Raw genomic sequence first — 22,760 nt, 5'->3', positions numbered from 1 at the left:
ATGATTCCAAGATAATAAATCCATTTTCAAAGAAAGAATTCACCAGATGGCTTCAGAGGATCAAAGCCCTTGTACGTACAGTACTGGCATCATCAATATGTTTCTCAACATACTGCTGCTTATGAGAGTTTAAAGAGAAGTGTGTGAGAATTAAGTGTGTGTGCCATTATGTGAAGGAATATATGAGTGTGTTTGAGTGTGAGAGTCTGTGTTCATGGCAGTCAGAACGGCGGTGAAAACGTGAAGGGTAGTTGGGAAAACCCTTCTCTCTTTGCGCACTCCCCGGGCAGCAACCCTGGCCCCAGAAGGCGAAGGGAAACGTGAGCGCGGGCACAAAGGTCGCTGCCTTGACTGATGCGAGGCGACCGACCCGCCAGCAGAGACTTTCTCCTTGGCAGCCAACAACCTGCAGCAGGAGAGGCGGGCGGGGGAGGAAACCCCGAGGAGGCGCTCCCGGCCGCCTCTTTGCTGAGATAGCAGGAGCAGCCGCCTGCGGAGCCACGCGCGCAGCGTCACCGAGCCGGTGCGGGTGCAGGGGCGCGCGGGGAGGCTCGGAGGCCGGCAGCCGCTCCGCCGCCCAGCCGCCCGCGCCGCAGATCGCCGCCCGCCCGAGGAGCCGGGGCCGCGCGCTGCCGGGCGCCGTGCATCCAGCACCTGCCTCGCCACCGAGAGAGGCGGAAGGGACCCCGCGAGCTCGGCCTGTGGTCCCGCTCTCGAAAGGCAGCCTGAGACGGAGCCGGGAGAGGGCGGGCATTGCAATTCGCCGCCGGACTGGGATTTTTCTTCTCGCAATTTGGGGAACCCGAGTAGAGGTCAGAGGGGCAGGCGAGGATCTCAAAAGGGGGCCGAGCGCTGTGAACGTGTGCATCCCCTCCTATCGCTGGAACATCTCCTTGACATTTTTCACACTTTGAAGCAGCTGCAGCTGGTGTCGTCGGAAAAGGGGGTGGGAAAAAGAGAGGGGGCGGGGAGAGCAGGGAGACACAGCCAAGAGCCACGCGCGGCGCCTCCTCGCCTGCCAATCCTGGCACCTGTGCGCCGAACCACTGCACCGAGGAGGACCCCACTCAGGGCGAACCCCGAGCTTGAAGCCACGGACAGGCAGCCCCTGGGCAGCGGGTTCTCGCCGGCGGGACCTGCAGCCGCCCACTCGGCCACCGCCGTCGCCTGCAGCCGCGGGAGCGCACGGCCCCTCCGAGCCGCCCGCTGCGCCCAGGTCCTCGGGGGTCCTCGCCCAGCAGAGGCGCGGCAGCGGGCAGGGGCTGTTACAGAGTTGGGTGCACCATTCGCCTTTTCCTCTCATCTCTTCTCCGCCCAGGATTTATTGTCTGTGGAGCCTTCTGGGGGTGGGGAGAGAGCTGCGCCTCCACCACCGCCACCGCCGCCGCCGCTGCTGCTGCGGTCGCTAGCGCGGCGCGCAGGGCAGGCGGAGGCCGGGGAGTGGAAGCGCTCCTGCCTCCCCCGCCGGCGCTCCGGACTTCCCCTCGGCCGCTTCCCGCCGGAACCTCTCCAGCGGTCCACCTGAAGGGCACCGGCATCATGGTCTAACGAGGCACCGGCCCGGAATCCCCTCTTTCTCCTCCTCTTTCTCCTTCTACTCCACCCCTCCTCTCTTGCTCCTCGGAGGACCCTCGTGCCCCACTCCACTGCGGACCCCCGAACACTTTAAGGAATAACCCTTGGCAGCTGCACGATTCACTCTCTCCGGAACCTCATGGGCAGTTTCTCCCGCTGGCTATGTGAGTAGGACACTCTTGCTCTGTGGCCAAGGGGGCTGCGGGGGCCTCGCCGCTTGTGGCGGCGTTGACAGTGAGCGCCGGAGGTGTGGGACCCAAGCGGCTGGCTGGGGGCGGGGGTGGGAGGACGCAGCCTTCCGCGCTCGCTGGGAGCTGCTCGCGTGGTGGCCCGCGGAGGCGGCGGGGATGTGGTAGGTTGCGGGGCATTTGGAAATGGGGTGCTAGCTCTATGGGTGCATGGGAGCACCGAGGGGCCTAGGCTGCCGGGAGACCCTAAAGGGTTACATACTGCGAAAAGGAAACGTAAAGAGCGAGAGCTGGGCGCTGGTGCTGGGACCACTGGTGGAGCTGAGGTTGGTCTTATCTCCTCTTTATTTTGGGGATCTCCAGTCAGCTTTTTCTTGGAGGTTTCAAGGATGAAGCGCTCGTTTGATCGTGTCACACACACACAGACATAGACATACACACACGCACACTTGTGGCAGGTCGCGTTTGTCCCTTTATCTTGGAAGGTGTACTGTTACTGTTTGATGTCTATTTGTTTGAAAAATACAATTAGAAGATCTTTATGCCATTGAGGATTGAAGGGAAAGGGTGGGGTTTGGGGAGTGGAGGGGAAGAAGGAATATGACAGACTGGAGGACAGAAAGAAGTGGGGGAGCGATGGAGTCGGGGAGAAAGACGCCTCCCTCGCGCTAAACTAAACAACTCCTGCCCACACATCTCCTTTGTGTTGCACGGCGTAGCTGGAGAACCTGCTCTGTTCCCAGTCCCAGTGTTAGGAACCCTCCAGCATCTTGAGTCCTCCTCAGAGTCATTAAGGATGCAGGACTAGTTTGAAATCTTACTGTGGAAAGAAGGAGGGAAGCACATTCCTATTACGGTGATCATGGCATCCCAGCTCGTGGACAATTAGATTGCCTGCGGAAGGTCTCTAGTCTTACCGTTTGCAGTCAAGAACGGGGGTGAGGGGATGGGGGTTGTACAGAATGCCTTTAAAATAGTGTGACTTCATAATAACGGAGATGGCTGCAAAATTGCTTCATTATACTACTTCTTGGCCATCAGGGCTGAATAAAGGACCCGCCTCCGCCCTCTGCCTCGCTGTCTCCTCCCCACCAACTCACAAAGCCAGCGGGCTGGGCGAGAGGGCGCAGCGCCAGGCGGAGAAGGGAAGGGGTCACTTTCACAACTCCTGGGAATCGGCTTCAGAAAGGAACCATCTGCGACTCCCACGACTCCCACCTTCCTTTCGAAGTTCTCCTTCAAAAGGAATCAGAAAGGGGGTGGGGGCTCTGAGACATAAAGGTCCTCCACCTGCCGTTTTCAATTACTTTCCCAATACCTTTCCACACATGGAATTCACCTGCAGTGGTAACTGGGTCAGCACGTAAATATGTGTACCTGAATACGTTGAAATGTGGCTGATAGATGAAAAGCAATTTGTATGTGAGCATATTTAAACCTGGGCAAAATTTCTAAGCACAATAGAGATTTTATAGCGTGGGCGAGAAGAGTGCATTCCAGCGAAAGCAGGACACGTGATCTCTCCAATGGGAGAGATACAGTATTCGGAACTCGATTTTCTTTGTTCCAGGCTGAGCCTAGGAGATGCTCAGCATCCCGGTTGCTGGAGTCCTTCTCTAAGAGGAAAGATAATCAAGTTGACCAGGCGAGAATAGAAGGTAGGGAAACACAGGTGAAGCACAGGGAAGCACCGGGGAAGAGCTTGAACCTTCTCTGCCGCCCACCTCTCCTCTCTACCGCCCACCTCCCATCTCCCACCCCACCTCCGCCCCGGCTACCCCCCTATTTAAAAATGAGGCATTTAAATTTAAATATTTAAAGTTCCCTATTTAAAGTTGCGGGAGATGTGGCGGAAAAGTTCTCCAGCCCCTGTACACGTGGGTTCTCCAGCGCCTCGGAACCTGCTGCGATTCGCGACAGATTCTGCCACCTCCCCAGTCCAAGTGTCACGCCTCCATCCAGGTGTCGTGGAGCTGACTTCACAGATTCCAAGAGAACCACCACGAGATCTTTTTGCAAAAGACAGTAGAGCAGAGTCAAATCCCTGCCTCTGGGAAACCACTGATTGCACCTGGGAAAGAAGGAAAGGATAGAGGTGCAGGAATGGTTTTGTTGTCCCTTAAAAATAAGTCATAGGACTAAAGTATATTGAGAGTGGTGTTGAGCGACTTTGCGTTTGGACTTCTGGGGAGCTGTCTCAGGCCTGTGGAATGACCTCAGGTGGGATTATTTATTAATTTAATGAAGATACAACTTGTTCCTGACGCACCATTTAGTTAGAGTTACCTGATTTGGATATTATTTCGTTTTTCACTTCATGTTTTATAAGCCATCTTAATGGGCTGAAGTTTTTAAAATGTGAGCTATTTCTGTCCTATGCTGCATTGCATCATACTAATATGTCGTGGTATGGGGAAGCAGAGCCAATTTCCATGACATACTGTGAAGTGAGAGTTTTCTATACATTTTTTTTAAAATACTTGACGGTCCAAGAAAAGATGTGTACTTACCATGGCAACCCTAACATTCTCCATCACGTGTGCCTGCACATATGCAGCTTCAGAATTAGAAACAACTTAAAGAAATAAACCTGTTCCAGTTACAGTAGCCATGTTTTATTCAGAATTTTAGCACTGCTTTAGGCTGGCATTAAAATTTTAATTAAAATCTCATTCCACTTTCTTTTGTAAGCTTTTAATTTTTCTACTTCCTCTATAAAATACAGAACATAGATTGAAGTGTTTTTGTGTGTCTGTGTATTTGTTTGCTTTGGATTTTAAAAGATTGTGAAGATGTAAGTTAATATCATTACGAATTTTTGTCGCTCATGAAAGTCATTAAATAACTATATTATTCATATCTGTTAATTCCTAGGGGTATTTCTTAGATGTCTCTTATTTACAGTTCATAGAGCATGGTAATATTGGATATAAAAACCTGGTCTCTTTAATCATGGCTTAAAATGTCCACTTTTTCCAACAGTAGAAAATTTGAAGATAAATTATGTTTTAACTGATGCATCAAAATTTTACCTATTTATACTACAATTTTATCTTCTGATGACTGTGGCCTCAATATAAGGATGGATCGCACATTCCCTGATATTAAAACTTCATTCCATACCCAAATTAACAGAGTACTCCAAGAGTAACCAACTATTAATAAATTACCATCTGAGTTATTTATAGATTCTTATTACATTTTCTCCCTTCAATTACCTTATTTCATAATTTTTGGAAAATTCTTCATTTAGAAAATATATGCTAGTCGTTGAGTAAAACACTTAGAACAACTGCACCACCAATAAAAGATATTGTTTGGAGTATTTTGTTCTCTCCAGTAACAATGACTGCTTGTTGAGTATCATCCACATTCCCCTTTGGATGAGTCTAGTCAGCCATGTGAATTTGCAAGATGACTTTGAGGGAACTGTTAATTTAAATCTGTAACACAGAACAGACCTTTAGTTTGTACCAAGCCAACTGACCATTGAGTAATTCGCATCTCCAAGGACACCTTGGAGATGATTCTAGGATCTTCTGAGAATCCTGAAGTTTACTTTGAATCTCTTTAGTCTAGAGGCCACATCAGTATTCAATGGAGAGTTTTTAATGCCTCAGGATTAAAAAATGGAGTTTTAATATTAAAATGGCTATTCGACCATAACGCAGCAACTAAATTCTATTCTGAGGAGGCACAAAAGTAGAAAGGAGCCACCTAGGTGGCAGGTTTTACATATGTATTCAAATATCGAATCATGAATTGTCAATCAAACTCAGAATTAAAAGTGGCACTGTCAATCAACAATGTTTGGAAGATGGTGGCCCAAATCAATAATATTTTTCCTTTATGAAATTTTTAGCGATGTTTTGTAAATCCAGGTTCTAGTCCTTGGAAATATTCATGTTTTTATAGAAAATATTCTAGTGAATTATCCTGAGGTAGTGAAAGATCAATAAGAAAACCTTAGATACTTCAAGAATTAACATATGATCTTAGGCAATATAAACCAGCCTCTTTTAATGCTGTAAAATTGAGGTTGTATTAATTGCTAATTTATAACTCTAGTACCTAGCAAATATAAGACAAAGTGGTTTATGAAAATTGGCTTGGATATTTTAGAGTGCCACATAAACTTTTTGGTACAAATCAGTTTTTCTGTAGCGATGTGTGTGCGTATGTGTGCGTTGTTGTGTGTAGTAATTGCATAGTATATTTTTAAGGTATGCCATTTAAATACGTAATTACATACTTCTATTTCCTATCTTGGAATTAAGTGAGTATGCTCAGAAATCCACGAGCTTTTGTGATCAGGGACCATCCCTGGTCATCTTGCTTCCCTTAGCATGTAGTGCATGAACTGTAATCATAGTTCTAACAACAGCTACCAAGGAGCAAACACGTGCCGTGACTCAAGTGCTTTACTTCAAAATAATCCTGTGAGAAGCGTTATTCTCCCCATTTGAAAGATTGGAAAATTGAGGTTCAAAGACAGAAATGACAAGTCCATGTCACATAGCTAGAAAGTGAGGAAGATTTAAACCAAGACTTGGCTCCTCTACCTTTTGCTCCACGCATGCTCTCTCCTTGTAGGCATAAATTGATGCTTGTTCAATGACTGAAATCTGTACATCCTCGCATTATTTCCTAATGAATAAAGAAAACTCATATTTTAAACCAGCTTTTCAATGTGATCTACATATTTGGCGATAATGCACTGTGTTACTTTTGTGACTGTCATTTAATATTGGTACAGAGATACTGCTCCTTATCTTCCTGGCATAATTAACTCATGACAGAAACATTTAATAAGCTACTAGAATCTATCATATAAAAGTACATTAAGGAAGTTTTCAATAAGGCAAGCTTTGAGTCCATAGTTGTCATGTGTACTTCAAAAATATGATGATATATTTGATCTATAAGTCCCTGGAGAGGGATCATATATACTATTTAAATTATTAACTATAATAGAAAATGTATCATATGTTATTCAATGACACATGGAAAAATTATTAAATAAATTTAATAACCCCAAGGGTTTCCTACATACACTCATTTTCATTACATTGTTCACTGCTCAATAAATTATTTAAAATCTCTATGCAAAATATTATTTTACTTTAATACACATGAAAGCAATTGTATTTACCAGAGATGAAGTACTGAAATTTATATTAGCATTGACATGATCTGTTCAAGTATGTTAACAATGGAGTCGGCGCTTATATTTTTTAAAGAACACATTTACTGCCTTCTTAAAGATGCAGGTTCTTCAGTTGTGTCACGATGTTTTTGTTCTACTCAAAGTTCAGTAAGGTTAAGAGCATATTTACCATCAGGAGATTGTGGCACCACACGCAAGGTAGTAACATAACAAATTTGTTAAGAACAAGGGTATTGTAGAATACATGTGTAAATATATGTGTGTTGGTATGTGTGTTCAGTTGGAGAGAATTCAATTTAGTGCTATTCAAGAGGTAATGAGAAAAAGTGAGAAGCTATGGGTTGCAATTATAGAAAAGAGGTCACTGACCCAAAAAGGAAAATACTGATAGTGTAAGTACTATCACTATCATTGTGAGATTTTCATAAGGAGAAAAAGAAAGTGGTACCATGAAATACACAGCTAGCACAAAAGAAGATGGGGAAAACAGTTGAAAAAGAGCAGTTTGACTTAATTCACCAAGAATAAGAATTATGGATTTTTCTGCTATTATCATATTGAAAGGGATACAGATACTTTTATGTAGTGGCAAAATATTTTATAGATGGCTGGCTGCATTGTCAAATTACTTGGTAATGGACGGAATGGCAAGAAATGAATCTTACTGAGATACTATCTAAGTGTTGTGGAGACATTTGTTGTACTAAAAAGGTGAGTAACGGACACAAAGCTAAAATGTGTAAGCTGAATTTAAAGAATTAAGGTGACACAAGTGGTGTGACTAAACTAATTTTAAAGTGCAAGGAATTAGATTTCTTGAGTAGTAAGGCTTAAGTGTTCTGCATCGAACTCATTCCTTGCTGTGGATCTTACCATGAGTAGGCATCATATGGAGCCATGTAGCTTGGAGATACACCTCAGACCACACATTTTGAGCACTGATATCACGTTGGATATTTACTCCAGTGTTTTTCTGAGTCGATGTAATTCGAGACATGAAAAAATTTTCTTCCCTACTTCAAGTGTGATTAATTTCTTAAGACAATTATAAGAGCGATTGTAATTAAATGAAATATCTATTTAAACTTCAAGTGATTGTTAAATATTAGCAACGTCCTTAGGGTAATAGCATATTGTTGAACATTGGGCATACCACACACATACACATACAGCTGTAATTGCTCCACTTCACGATGCACACACACATAGCTGTCGTCTTACTGTTTCATGAGTTCATAACACTTCAGAGCTGGAAAGGACTTTATAGGGTCTTATTTTACAAGAGGAAACTGAGCCCGGCTAAGTTTACTTTCTTGTTCAAGGTCACACAGCAGTTGGTGAGAAAAAATGGAAAGAGAACCAGGTCTCTTGACTCCTGATTTCTGCAAGTGAAAACACAACTATGGAACAATGGGAGTCCTTTACACCTAAGCAAAGGGAAATAGGGAAAAGAACCTTAAGCCAGTAATTCCGGTTAAGGAAGCCAGCCAAAATGATGACCCCAGCCAAAGTACATTTTTTTCTCCTTTCGTTTTTGGCCTGAGCTTTTATTCTGCCTGAGGTTTTTGGACAATTGTCTTGTCTTTCCACCTTGATTTGACTCTCTAGGCAGTTTAATGCTATAAATTTAACATCTATTATGTCTTTTATTTTTAAATACCTTTATTTAAGAAATATGAAGTTAGTTTTACTAATATTAAAACCTTCTAAATTTGGGCACTATCTCATTTTTAATGAAAATTTAAATGTTCTTTTAAATTATTGATATTTGTAGTATAATATCAACTAAATGAATATTAGATGTGGAGAAATGTTCAATTCTTTTCAAATAAATGAATTCTCTTCTAAATTTGCTAGTTTCGTTAAAGATCAATCTATGAGTTTTCTTACCAAAGAACAGGAATGATTTAAAGGAGGTTAGTCCTTTCTATAAAATATTGCCTTAAATATTGATTAGGAAAACATACCAATCAGGAAAATAAAATATGATACAGTTGGAATTTGTGAAACATAAGTCATTTCTATGAATTTTTTTGGCATTAGGAAGTTATGTTTTGAAGGGTCCTTTGAAATAATGTTTCCTCTTATTACTAAATGTCTGTTTGTATATCTGTTATGACTTAGGTATCTCTTCTTTCACAAGAAAAATTTGATGTAAATGTTTCTCATTTAATGTTTTTTCTAATGCTGAAATTCTGATTCCACACTATCTGGAAGCTTCGATTTCTGGGAAACTTAGGGCAAGATGTTTTCTAACCTACTGCCAAAACATATCAGCAACAATTATAAAGCACTTTTAAATTATGATGTTGCTCTCTTAAAAATATATATTTGGTTTATAAACAATGACATATAGAAACATTTAGAAATAAAAGCATTAATCTAACAAGACATTCCTACAGAGTCATAGCTAATAACCTGTTTTAAAAGGCAAATTAAAACTTCTTAGTACAGCAACAATGTTTAAAATTGAGGGAAACCATGATGACTAAATTAGTGCATTACATATCAGCACATTAGCTATGCTTTTCATTTGTAGAACAGTTCTTATTCATGCCAGCCTTCAGTGTACTGTTCTGGGACTCGTGGGTGTGAGAGAACGGAACATATTTCTGTATCTGTGAATATAATCCCACACACCATTTTCATGACAAAATCTGAATGTCCTAAGACTAGGCATTAAAGATAAGACCAGATGTCAACCTTTACCAGTCCAGGGCTTGAATGACCTCCATAATAATACCTCTTGTATCTTTCAACATATCTAATTTTCTTAAAGAGCTGTGAATTAGACGTGTAACATAAGGAGCAAGGGTGTTCAAGAGTGCTTCCTTGCTCGCTTGCTTTTTCTACCTTGACATATCTAAGGTTTGTTTCCTGCAGACAAAGAGCAAGCTGCGGAAGCACAAACAGAGTTGACACCAAAGTGAGATATGAACAAGGGAGGAGAGGTGCAAAGTGGTGTATTTTTGTGCTGTGATACAGGAAGAAACTACTAGAACTGCAATGCATGTTTTTCTGTATAAAAATCAGAAAATAGCCTTTAGGAATAGTTAATAAATATATGGATTAACAGGATTGCATTCTATATTGAGGTGGCGTGCATGCTCATTTATGAAAATATATTGGAAAAACTAGGAAAACCTTGGGTAGTTGAGGATATGTTTATCTTAAAGTCTAAAATGTGCTGGTGAATAAAAAAGTTAGAGCAAGGTTTGTATAAACTGTGTTTACCATCTGTTTTTCCTAAATGTAATTGTATATGAGTCAAGCTCTTAGTCTCAGGTATCCTCTCTTTATGAATCCCACTCTAAATACAATCCCTGAGCCAGACCAAGGACGCTTGTCTTCTGTAGCAGTTGACAAGGTATATATGTTCTCTACTATTTATTAATTAGCATAAAGTCAGCCCTGAGGACCTGGTGTGATGGTGAATCCTAACAGGACAACATGTCAGTCTCTGCAGTCAGTCTTGGGGATGCACCTGTCGCTCCTTTTGGCTCTACGTGTGACCAGGACAGCCCTAGACCTCAAGGGTAGATGTCTTCTTTGCATGTGTAAAGTTATCTATGATTTTTAGAATGGAATGTGTTCTTAATCTTCTTCTCGTTTTTCCTGGTAGAATTTCTTTGTATGATTATGTGTGAAAAATAGAAATGTAGAAAAGAAGAAGGTTGAATTTGGATTCTGGGAATATGGATGAATATTTTCTTGTCTTAAATGTCACTTAATGTTTTTAATATTATTGTGTAACAATGGATGAAATAGTGTATTTTTGGCACAGAAGATAGAACATTTTACTGGGAGTCAAGACTTATAGTCTGATGGGCTCACATTGTAGAAGGTGATATACTCTGCCATGCTGCTTGAAGGGTTTTGCACTCTCCTCTGGATCTGAGTCCAGTGAGAAATTTGCCCTTTAGCTGAGTATAGATCACTGTTCAGTTGATAAGTTCTTTTTAGAGTGCTTGGTTGAATGAAAACTATATAGAATATGAATATAGTTTAATGAAACTTTAGAGTTCCTGGATTACCCTTTTTTTAAATAATCCCTTGTCTTGAAGGATCAGACCTTTAAATTGTGTGACTTGTGTGATCACCCAAAGATCACTTTAAATTGATCTTTTCGGGATACTTCAATATGTGAATATGCTGCATTCTTAGCATCCTTAAGTAACTGTTTAATCAGCTGTCCCTAAAACCAGCACATCCATAGTGGCTCGCTTGATTTTTTTTATCTCTAACAAGCTAGCTCACAGCATGGGGCAGAAAAAAATGTGTGTTTATGAATAAATGTTTTCACTGAATGTCTCTTAAGTGACCCTTGTAGCCATTAGTGTGGTTCCCCTCAATTTCTCTTCTCGTTCCTTTCTGAGAACATCATAGGATTGTACTTCCCAGTCCCTCTTTGGAACCAAGCATGGCATGTGGCTTACTTTAGCCCAAGCAATAGGAGCAAAAAGAGAAGAGTGTCTCTTCTGAGTAGAGGTATTTATGACCCATTTGCTCTTCCCCGATGTAGCGATTATAGAAGCATGATATAAGTCATGATGGAGCCTCCATCATGTTCAGCCTGGTCCCTGAACAACCACACGAAGTCAAGTCATCCCTGCACACATGCACTCAACATGTAGCATCAGCAAGAAAGAAAGTGGTGTCGTTTTAAGATTTGGAGGGTTGTTTGTTACTAAAGATACCCTGGCCTTTCTTTCCTCCCAAATTTATTGAGTGAAATTCTAGTGAAAGTGGAGTTGTGATGTCCAGTTTATGCTGTCACGATTACAGGGATGTTATATGAACAAGTCTTTAATTTAGATTTTCATATAAAAAGGTATTCTATTTTATGACTGGTTAAAATTATAGTAAGTAACAAAGCTATATTTAAAAGATACAAAAATTGATCTACTTGAGGAAATTTTATAGGTTTCAAGCACTTTGACTTCTCAATTTGTAGTTTTTTGTACACGCATATTTTGATACACCAGTAGTCTAAGAACTCTGCTACTCTTCTTGTACAATGCAGTAACAGCTCCTCTGATTTGCAGACAAATCAAAGAAACCAAGGTGATACATATTTTCTCACTTTGTAGATTGTTGGGACAATATTTATAATAAAAAAATCTACCGTATCTACTGGAATCTGCAACCTGTTCTCAGTTTAATAAATTTTACTCAATTTCATGCAGTTACTCATTCTTTCAATCATTCTAAATATTTATTGGGCTGTTACTCTGTGCCAGGCCCTGTGCCAGCAAGGCTGATTACAAGAGTGACCTCTGTTTTCACGGCACTTACAGTCTAATGGGGTAGGTAGACAGACGTTAAACAAATAATCACTCTGGGGATATATAGTTTCAAGTTATGGTAAGAGTTAAGAAGGAAAAGATCAAGGTGCTGAGGGTGAATATAATAAGGATCTGAGCAGGAAGAGCAGCATCTCTGATGAACTGACATTTAGATAAGACCTCTGAGATGATAAGAGTTAGCCAGGCAAAGAGAGAGAGAAGGAGAATTCCAGGCTGGCAAATGGCATATGCAGGACTCTAAGGCAAAAGATGGTGCACTGGAGGGCAGTGTGGTTGAAAAGAGGCCAGTGTGGCTGGATATTAGGGAGCAGGGGGAGATTGGCATGATATAAGGCAGGCATGAGCTGGATCATCTCAGGATTTATTGACCAGGTTAAAAATTTTAAGATTTTTATTCTGCATCCTATGTGAAGTCATTAAGCATTTTTAAACAGAAGAGTGGTGTGAACTGATATTTTCAAGTGATCGCCTGGGCTACTATCTTTACGATGTATTAGAAGCAGCCCAGAGTGGAAGGGATAAATAAGGGATTCATAAATTAGGAGATGTTTACAGTAGGTTGGGCAACAGATTAGGATATCTTGGGCTAGGATTTTAGTAGTAGAAATGGAAACAAGTGGGTAAAACTAAGATATGCTTTGTAGAACCTATTGGATTCATTGCTGAATTGCTAGTGGGAGACGGCTAGTGAGACAAAGTGTGGTATCAAGGATTATTCCAAGGCTTCTGACAGGAACAACTGGATACATGGAGGTACAATTTGTTGTCTGGAGAATCCTGGAGAGGGAGCTAATCTATTCAAGTATAACTAGAATAGTGACACTCATATGAAGGAAACTGATTAACTGGCTGACATACTGAGGAAACGTGAATCAGAGCATCAGTTTATTAAACTAAACACCTCTGTATAAAATTACTGGAAACGTAGTGAATACTTTCATGGAGAAAATAATTAAAGCCTCTTTTTAAGAAAAAAAAGTTTTCAAATAAATGATAGTTGAGTATGCATTAGAGTGACTCACTTTATATTGCTATCTTGGTTTTCTTCTAATTATTCTTTGGCATGAACAAAAGACATGAATACATATCCATCCCTTCTAAATACTGATTTCTTCCATCTTTTCCCATTATGCTTTAAAGTTTGGAAAGAAAAATTTACTCCTGGTGCTTTTATATTTGGTTTCCTGATGAGCAGAAGGATGCTAACCATTGGTATAGCTTGTTTTAAAGAACACATCTCAAGTACTTGGTAGCCTCTTCTAGCCCTGTAGCTACCTGGGTATCCATACTGTGGACTTCTCTGGGCAAGGCCTCACACATTTGCAAGTTGTCCTCTCTGTGGTCCCTTTCCTGGAGCCCTTCACCTTTGGAATTGATTGGTGCTAAGTTCTGCCAGTTAAGGCATACTGTAAATTGGTGCCCAGAGAGTGCATACACAGGTAAAGTGACAATCTTTTATTCATGTACCTATTATGGATACATTATTTAGGAATGTGTTCAGCTGCAAGTAACCAACAGTTAGAGGCTTAACTGAGTAAGACAGTTACTTTACCCCTTCTTCCAGTCAGCATTTGCGGTGGTAACTAACGATCCCAAACATCTCAGTGACTTACAAGCACAAACATTTATTTCTCACTTACAGATGTGTGGGGCAGCAACAACCATGCTTGGCTCTGTTCACCCAGTCTTCTCACTCCAGCATCCCAGCTGAAGGAGTAGCCCTTATCTGAGTTGTGTTGTGCTGCTGGTAGAGGACTGGAGCAGGAAGCCAAACTGACCCACTCAAGTTCAAGGAAAGCTTCTGCTCACACATAGCATATTTTATGTCCGTTCACATTCTGTTGGCCAAAGCAAGTCCCATAACCAGCCGTGGCATGGCAAGGGAATGAATGAGTCAACATCTATGCTGGTATCAGGGCTCAACGATGCTGTTAGGAATGTCAACTCTTCCTAAACTGTTGTCTACCTCCTGGGTAGTATCCTTTGCATTTATACTCTGAAAGAATCTTCCTACCTTAACTGCCTTCAACTGGACTGGCACCAAAGGTCACAGCAGCACTGGATATCAACTGCGAGTTCTCTGGGTCTCTTCTTTAGTTTTTTTTATCCTGGTCGGCATGCAGATCTGTTTAATACAGTTGTACTTGTGGAGATGTTTTGATTTTTTTCTTCTTTGATTGAGTTGAAATGTATTTTATGAATTTCTCAAGTAAATTACCTTTGCTATGCCATGCTGTTTCCCTAGGTTAGGGGGCATTTGGAAAAAATAACATTCACCCGAAATTTAGATTAATAGTGATTCAGGTTTTACTTGGGGGAACAGAATTTCTTATCTGTTCAAGCACTGAAGGTTAGTTGTGAAATAAAATTTTATTTTTTATGAAAATAGGATCTGTGGAGTGATTTAGATTTTAGGAATGGATGTACTTTGGAACTTTCGAGATAACTATCAGTTTATAAAGTTATAATTTAAAATTTCCTTTAATGTTCAAAACTTTATATATTCTATTTCTGTTCAGGTCTACTTTATTTAGAACTTTAGATTATAGCCATTATTTATTTCATGTACCATATTTTCACAAAGGAAATTTTTTCATTTTGTCCTGTTAATAGATGAAATGATTAAAATTGGGAACATTTCTAATTCAAATAAAGTCTTCAGAAGTAAATAGATTAGATCATTCATGTTTATGCCTCCTTAGGTGTTCTTTTGAAACCCTTTGGACTCCTACTTTGGAGGGGAACACAATCACCAGTAGATGAGCGGTTTCTGACATTGTTCTAATCATGGGCCGCTTTTATCAAGTGAAGTAGTGCAAAGAACTCTAATGCATAAAACAGAGACAAGTAAGACTGCTGTGTTTGAAAATCACTATATTTTATATTCAAGAATTATCATGCCAAAGTATAATCATTTTATAATTTCTCACTTCCTATTTTAACAGAAAAAACTATTTTACCCCCAATTGGGGAAATTATAAGAAAATATAGGCATTATTTATTTCCAGCTACAGATCACCAACAAATTTAGGGTTGAGGGAAGGCATTTGAATTGTCTTATGAGTGCAAACAGGGTTGCATTGCATTAGCTCTTCATTTTTTCCTTCGATTGACAGAGGGTGATATTATCCACACAAAGACTCCCAGAGGGTTTCACTTTATCACACCAATTATCAGTGTGCATTCCAGGCCTCACCAAGACAGAAAGGTATTTGGGACTGCCAGTTCTGCCTCTTAATGAATATCTCCTGTGCCCAGCAAAATAAGCAAAATGCTAGAGAAAACACAACTATAGGGTAATCTGAGGCAGATGAAAAGACTTACTCATTTTGCTGAATATAGCTCATTAGGATGGCTTTGGTTTTTGGACTCATTGGGGGTGGGGATCACTTACTTTACTTGCCTATCCGAAATATCCTGTTGAGACTGGTTACAGTTTTTGTGAAAGTAGACTCCAGGTTGATCCAAAAAAGAGCTTCAGAGGCAAAGGTGGACAGAATGATGATTTCCTCAGAATTTCGTTTCTCTGTTGTACCATGTGACAGAAATATTTGAGAGTATTTTGGTGGTCTTCTGTTTTAGAAGACATGGAATTCTTACCTTTGTTTCCTAACCTGTATTACTCTCTTGCCTTCTACCACCCTGGCCTTGAGAATTTTATTTTATCAAATATCTGTCAAAATTGTATTTTGCTGGCATCTGTGGTTTAGTGACATGCATAGTTGAATTGTAGTTAGACCGAAAAGATGGGTTTGAATTTTTTTTGTTACTTTCTTGTGGAGCAACCTTAAGAAAGTTATTTTTAACTCTCTACATCATAATTTACTCATTTTTGAAGATAATACTCATTGCACATAAATGTGATGATTAAATAAATTATGTAAGACAAAGTATCTAGCACACCATTGTCTTAGTGATACTTTGGACATGCAAATTGAGTCACCTTAGCTCCTCCTCATTTAAAACCGTTTATTGATTTGCCATTTCTTTGGGATAAAGACCAAAATCTGTAATTTTTCCTATAACTCCCTCAAGTCTGGCTATTATCCATACTCCAGCTTTGCTTCCTAAATGTCCAAAACTGTTGGCCTTCTTTCAGTGCCTTGAAGAGGGCTTATTTCCTACAACCTCAGGGCCTTTGTGTGCAATGTTCTCCTTAACTGCTCTCTCCACCTGGTTAGCTCATATTCTGGCTTCATATTTCAACTGAGTGATCGCTTCCTATGGGAAGCCTCTGCTAGCATATTCTCTTTTGGCATCGTACATACAGCACAATGCTATACAAAGTGTTCCATACATGTTCATTGAGTGTGAACTGCTATACTGATCCACAATTTTATCGTTCTGACCCTTTGAAATGTTTTATCTTGAACATTTACAAAAATGCTTCAAAATGAATTTATGTACAAATAGAACAAAAGGAGAAGAAAGGAGCTAACATTTAGTGGGGACCTGCTATCATTTCAGGAACTCATCTCAGAGTGCTGTATTCTTTTTGCTCACATAATCTTCACCAACTCTGTGAGCAAATATGATTTTTAGGAAAGGAATAAAATATATATATAATCCTTAAAGGTCTTTGTGCCAAATCAAGAAGAGAAAGGGAAGCATGCACAATTTACAGACTAAAAAGTGCTTCTCTCTTTGTTGAAAACCTAGAGAGCTAGAGGAAAGTTTTATTACACAAGGAAAATTTCATGCTGTAGAATATTGTAATCGTTTTTTTCCAGGGATACATTTACCATTTGCATAGATCAGGCTAGATGAAATATAAAGCTTTTGAAAAGATGATAAGTAGTCTATATCTTGCACATAGTGTAATATATTTGTAAAGTAAGTCACTATTATGAAAATAGTTCCCATCATATATGGAAGTATCTATGATGCTGATACTCATTTTCACCATAAACACAAAAAAGAGAAACTGAAAAAGCCTACAGATGTCAAGAATAAGTTGTGGGCGATCACAGTAAACATTTCTTAGAAGTACAATATGTTATAAAACACTTGCAGCCAGTTAAATGAGGGCCACTGACCTTGTCAGAATGACACAGCCAGCCACTGGTGAGTTCAGAAAGAACTGCATGAACTATTGCTAAGAAATAAATCCTTCTAAAATTTTTAATTAGCAAACTCTTCCATTGTTTGTCTTATATATTTCACAAGATAATGCCTTTGGTTCCTTTATCGCGCAAATATGGTGAATGTCAACTAAATAAAAATAGTTTCTTACAAAAAATGGTACTTAGAGTGGAAAGATTGTGGATTCTTATATGAACCTGTAGAGAATGGAGGGTAACTGCAGACTTCCATCTACTATTGTTAAATGGTGGAGGTACTGAGAACTGGTCGGACCCTCAGCCAGGCTTACTGTCTCCAGTTATATTAGATAAACCAAAATTCCAAAATAAAATTAATTTAAGTTTTTGTCAGTTTAAAATATAGACCCACTTAAAAAGTTTCCTCTTTCCTTCTACCTCTTCCCCATGTGTAAGAATATATTTTTGTAGTTGGTCTCTCTGACTGTAGTCTCGCTCACCCATCTGTCAGATTAATCTTCGTGAGTGCCTCCCTTACAAAGTTCATTTTCCTTCTGGGAGATCTCCAGTAGTTTCCCACTGCTTAGAAGAAGTCCCAATTTCCTAAGTTGAAGCTCAAAAGCCTCCAGATTCCACTTAGAACTTTCTCCAAGTTACTCTCTGCTCCTTCTTTATACAAATGTTCCACTCAGTTTGAACTGAGCTGAGTTCCCCAAAGAGACCTTGCATCTACCTTCAAGGGGACATTGTGGTGGATGGAGTGGGCAGGATGCTGGCTGTGGAGTCGCATAAATCTCCATCTGTTCTCTACCAGTTAGCTGTAAGCTTTGCAGGCCCAGTGCTTCCTTCATTCCCCTCTGATCTGCAGTTTTCCCCTCTGTAAAATGGGAACAACTGCCATGATAATTATAAGCTCCTTCACTGGAGTGTTCTGTGGATTACACAGGATAATAGATACAAAGCAACAAGTGCAGAGACCAGCACTATACTTGAGGCCGAATAATTACTGGCCCGCATAACACTGTCTTCCTTGAGTTCCCACTTCCCTGAAAAGTCCAGTGAATTTCCCAAGGTCAGAGTGAAATACATGTTCTATTGATTTTAAGGACAAGATGTGAAGGGACATCACACAGAATTTGTGGTCAGGAGCAAAGGCTTCGGCTTCGGCTTGTCTGGAGTAGGCACGGAGCTGCTGTTCTTCAGCTGCGAGGCTGGGGACAGGCTCATCTCCCTGAGCCTTGGTTTCTGATCCGTAAAATATGCAAAGTAATCCTGTTCTGATAGGGTATTGGGGGAAGATTAGATGAGAGAATGCATGCCATTTCCTTAAAATAATGCCGGTAACCCTTGATAAATGTTAGTTTTATTGTAATTGAAAAATAAAATGTCTTTTCAGTTTAGTAAATGTAGATTCTTTTTAATCAGATTATTAATTTAAAAAAGGCATTTTTATCTAACTTTATTCTCAGCATTTTAGTGTCATTTAAAGCTGCAATGGACACTACATAAATACTTGTTCTTTATTTCTCTAAAATACTGTCCTTTGTCCATACTCAGCAACAAAATCTACGATCCTGAGAAATTCCATTTCTTGTTAAATCTTGGATTTACTGTTGTCCGAGTTCTGAGGAACAAAATAGAATCCAAGTGATTCTAGTCGCTCCTAGCATGGTCAGACCTTTCTCACAACTGGATCGAAATGATGTCATTGGTAGGGGGTATTATTTTCTTGCCTTCATTGTATTTACCTGCAGAAATCTATTGTCAGTGTTTGGATAGCTAGATGTCTGTTGCCTGTTTCCTGGGATATTTTTAGGTGTGCGTGTGGTAAAATATGGTATCATATCACAGAGTACTTTCCTGATAGAGAGAAAATGTCTTCCTTCTTCCATAGCTCCTCTTCCATTATGGTTCATGTTGCTTACTCAGTCACCCAAACTTAAGTCTCTTCCTTTTCCCCTCCCTTACCTACATATGCTTTCTCTTTTAGTTTTTCGGCCTCTAATTCCTACATGATTTTAAATTCCTTTTCCCTCATTGGTCCCATGATTACTCCCCCAGTTCAGGGCCTCTTTGTGTCTCCTCTGCCCTGCTCCAGTGGCCCTGACTGGTCTCTGGACTCCTCTTCCTCCAGTCCAACCGCTATGGGGCTCTCCAGCCTGGAGACTTGGTGGAATACGGGTCTATCTAGGACAATTCTCCTGATTCAAAACCAGCCCTGACTGCCTGTGCTCAGGCTCTGTGCCATGGAGTACACATACACACAATGACTTCTGCTCTGCCTCTCCTCCTATATGCCTTTAATATTCCAGCAATATGGAGCTACTAGAGGCTCCAAAAATTTACCCCGTCTTGCCTCAAGCTGTGTTATCTGCCAGAAATGCTGGCAAACTTCTTCTACTCATTCTTTAGCTTCTAGTTCCAAATGTCACTTACTCTGTGACGTCTTTCTATAATCTTTCTCCTTCTTCCATTCCAGAGAAAGTTAGTGGCTTTTGCTTTGTGTTTTGAGAGTAATTTGCATATATATCTATCAAAGGCTAATTATGTTATATTTGATTGATTGTTTTTTCCATTAGGATGAGCATTATGGTATCAGAAATAGCATCTTATTTGTTTATACACCCTTAGCACACAGTTCCTATTCAATAAATATTGGGGGAGAAAATGAATAGCAAAAAAATAAATGGACTTGATAAGAAATTGACAATGAACCTATATATAAATTTACTAATTCCATCAGGCATAATGTGATCAGGCCTATGTTCCAAGTTGTCTGTTTCTTCTTGTTGTTAGATGCAGATGAAAGAATATACTAAACATTTAGTCTTCTAAATTGAGTATCTCAAAATTATATAAAATAAAACAAATATATAGGATAGTGGAGGAAGTATGAGCTTCAACATTGTAAAATCTGGATTTGGGTCCTAGCTTTACCAAGTAATAACTAGAAAATTTGAAACAGGCTAAGTAATTTTTCTAAGTGGTTATTTCATCTGCATAGAGAAAATAATAATATTAATATCTACCTCACCATTTGGCCATGAGAATCAAATGAGATAAATAGATGGAAATGTTTTGTAAACTATAAAGACTAAATGTTTTTAATTTTTTAGTAGGTTTCAATTTATAATCACAGACACAAACTCTGATGTGCCAAAATACAGCTCTTAAAATCTATTTGTAACCGCTATCAAAGTTATCCTACAAAGTCTCATTTCGTACTTGTTAAATGTGTTTCCTTGACAAATTTATCAACTTACCTTTTGTCTAAAACAGCATAGTCTTCGTCTTTCCTTCTTCTCCACACTGCTGCTGTTGCTGGTGCATTGTGTATGTGTGTGCATGTGTGTGTGTGCATATTTGTGTGTGTGTGTGTGTGTGTGTGTGTGTGTGTGTGTGAGATATACTAGGGGAGGGCTATGTATCCCCATGCCATCCTCCTCATCTGCTCTCTGGCCTCTGCTGAGGTGTCCAACCACAGGATCGACTGCCCTCACTACAGCCACCCTGAACGTTTCTGCCCATCCCACCTGGAACACTAATCACTCAGGTGTCTGTATTTCATGTTCTCCTTGTCTCAACTCCCCGTCCCTTCAGATACACCCATCCTTTCAGCAGCACTGTATGCTCACCTGAGAAACTTTTAGTTCAGAAACTTTCAGGTTCACTGAGATATGAAGACCTCTATGAGGTGGTCCTCTGGCCCATGTCTGAGGGGACCTCCTCAGTCTTTTTCTCAGGTACCAATTGTGGATCCAGGGTGTTTAAAGAGGGTTGCCTACTTCCAGGGTGTTATATTTTGGGATAAGAAGCATAAATCCTGAAGAGATGCCATTAGAACTATACAGATGTTTCTGTCACACCAACCCTGAGATTTTAATCCTAACCGTGGGTGATTATTAGGCACCCATGGCATCCATACTCTAGTTTGGTTCACTTTGAATCATTCTCTTCCTATACAGTGAAATGCCTGTTTCCTTTGGGATAGGAAGTCAGATATTAAATCATCAAGCACTCGTTTGTGCTCTGTGGCTGATAGTCACAATCTATGCCCATTTCCCTTAGCTTGATCCTTTATACTTAATGTCCAGCTTTGAAATTCAAAGAAAACCTTCTGTCTCAACAAGTATTTGGCTTTCTGGCTATTGTGCCAGATAAAAACTTTAAACACTCTGTTTTGAAGTTCAAGTCTGAGCTGTAACTTCTTTGTTCTCAGCTATGGCCATCCTCTCCCTCTGCCATGAAGGCTGTTGGGTCCACAGTCATAGGGGATACAAGAGGTATGGGAAGGAATTGTAGGAAAGAATGTTATCCATGAAATATCTCCAAATATTATATGGTCATAATGTTATTAGGCTCTATAATTTAGACATTCTACTGTTTCTTTAAAATAAGCTACCGATTATATCCTAAAATTTCTCATAAAAGATAGGTAACAAATTTGACTGTTCTGTATCCCAACTGGAGTATAAACTGATGACAAAAGCTGTGCTTAAGTTTCCTTATCTACAAACTGGGGCTCATAATGTCTATCTCATCGGGTTATTGTGAGTATTAAATGTGATAATGTAAATAGAACACCCGGTAATTTCATAGCACATGGTAGGTGCTCAGTAAAGTTAGATCCCTACTCTTTCTCTCATGTTATTATGTTGTATTCTTCCATAGCTCTTAACAGAGTTGGTCAGCAGTCAAAATCAGCAAAGTCTAGTAACATTAACAATAAATGCCGCAGCTAACAATTATTACTTTATCAGCCCGCTGTGGTGGACTTTTGCAACCTTTGCAGAAACCTAAGATTATATGATAATTTGCAGAAAGGAAGCCTACCATACTCCAAATATTGTGAGCAGCAATGGGGATTGAAAAGCCTTTTCTGGACATCACTACCACAAGTGATACACTCCTATAACATTGACTGGAATATCACGTGAAGACTCATCTTTGGAGCATTTAGGAGACAGTGGACACCATGTTCCAGGCTTCTAACTTGATGACGTGCCCAGTTAATCCTGACAATGCCAACCATGGACTAGTTGCATCTGCCCACAGATGTGCTCTTCAGCTTTTAGGTCACGTCCAGTTCTAGCCAGTTCATTAGCCCAGGCTTAATATCAACTCGAGCTACAGGTATCGAAAGTACATGAAGGTTATGATCTTTGTAGAAATTTAGTCTCGTTGAATTCTGTAACAGAGATGTAGGGATTGAGAGAGAATAAATATTAAAATACTTTTAAAAATATAAGGTATGGTAAAATATAAATAATCATTTATTAATATTTTTACTATTATTACATTAAGAAGTGGTAGTTAGAAACTATAGCTATTTTTGCTTAAATATAGGAAATCTTAGCCATATATAAATTGAAGTTTACGTTTCATTAAATGTGGATGATAATGATTAATTGAAATGGGAGAATAAACTTTAAAAACTCCTATGAAAACAGCAGCACATAATGATTGATTGCTGATTCTGGGTGGC

General features: G+C 40.0%; 1 protein-coding gene across 9 annotated transcripts in view; it reads left to right on the top strand.

Moving 5' to 3' along the window:
- The first annotated feature begins 467 nt into the window (after positions 1-467).
- LRRC7 (leucine rich repeat containing 7) overlaps positions 468-22,760 on the top strand; it is a 492,999-nt gene continuing 470,706 nt past the window's right edge. For 5 of the 9 annotated variants that reach the window (XM_070592305.1, XM_070592302.1, XM_070592303.1 and 2 more), the window contains exon 1: positions 471-1,739. In XM_070592305.1, the coding sequence (XP_070448406.1) occupies positions 1,738-1,739 (2 nt within the window). In that variant the 5' untranslated portion in view covers positions 471-1,737. Of the gene's footprint in view, positions 1,740-22,760 lie in introns of all 9 variants that reach the window. The other 4 variants (XM_070592304.1, XM_070592300.1, XM_070592306.1 and 1 more) reach the window with 3 other exon arrangements.

Source organism: Equus przewalskii, chromosome 24 (assembly GCF_037783145.1).
Source record: "Equus przewalskii isolate Varuska chromosome 24, EquPr2, whole genome shotgun sequence".
In the NCBI taxonomy this organism is placed as follows: Eukaryota; Metazoa; Chordata; class Mammalia; order Perissodactyla; family Equidae; genus Equus; species Equus przewalskii.
Note: the sequence above shows the minus strand (reverse complement) of the source record. Positions and strands in the feature narration are given on the sequence as shown.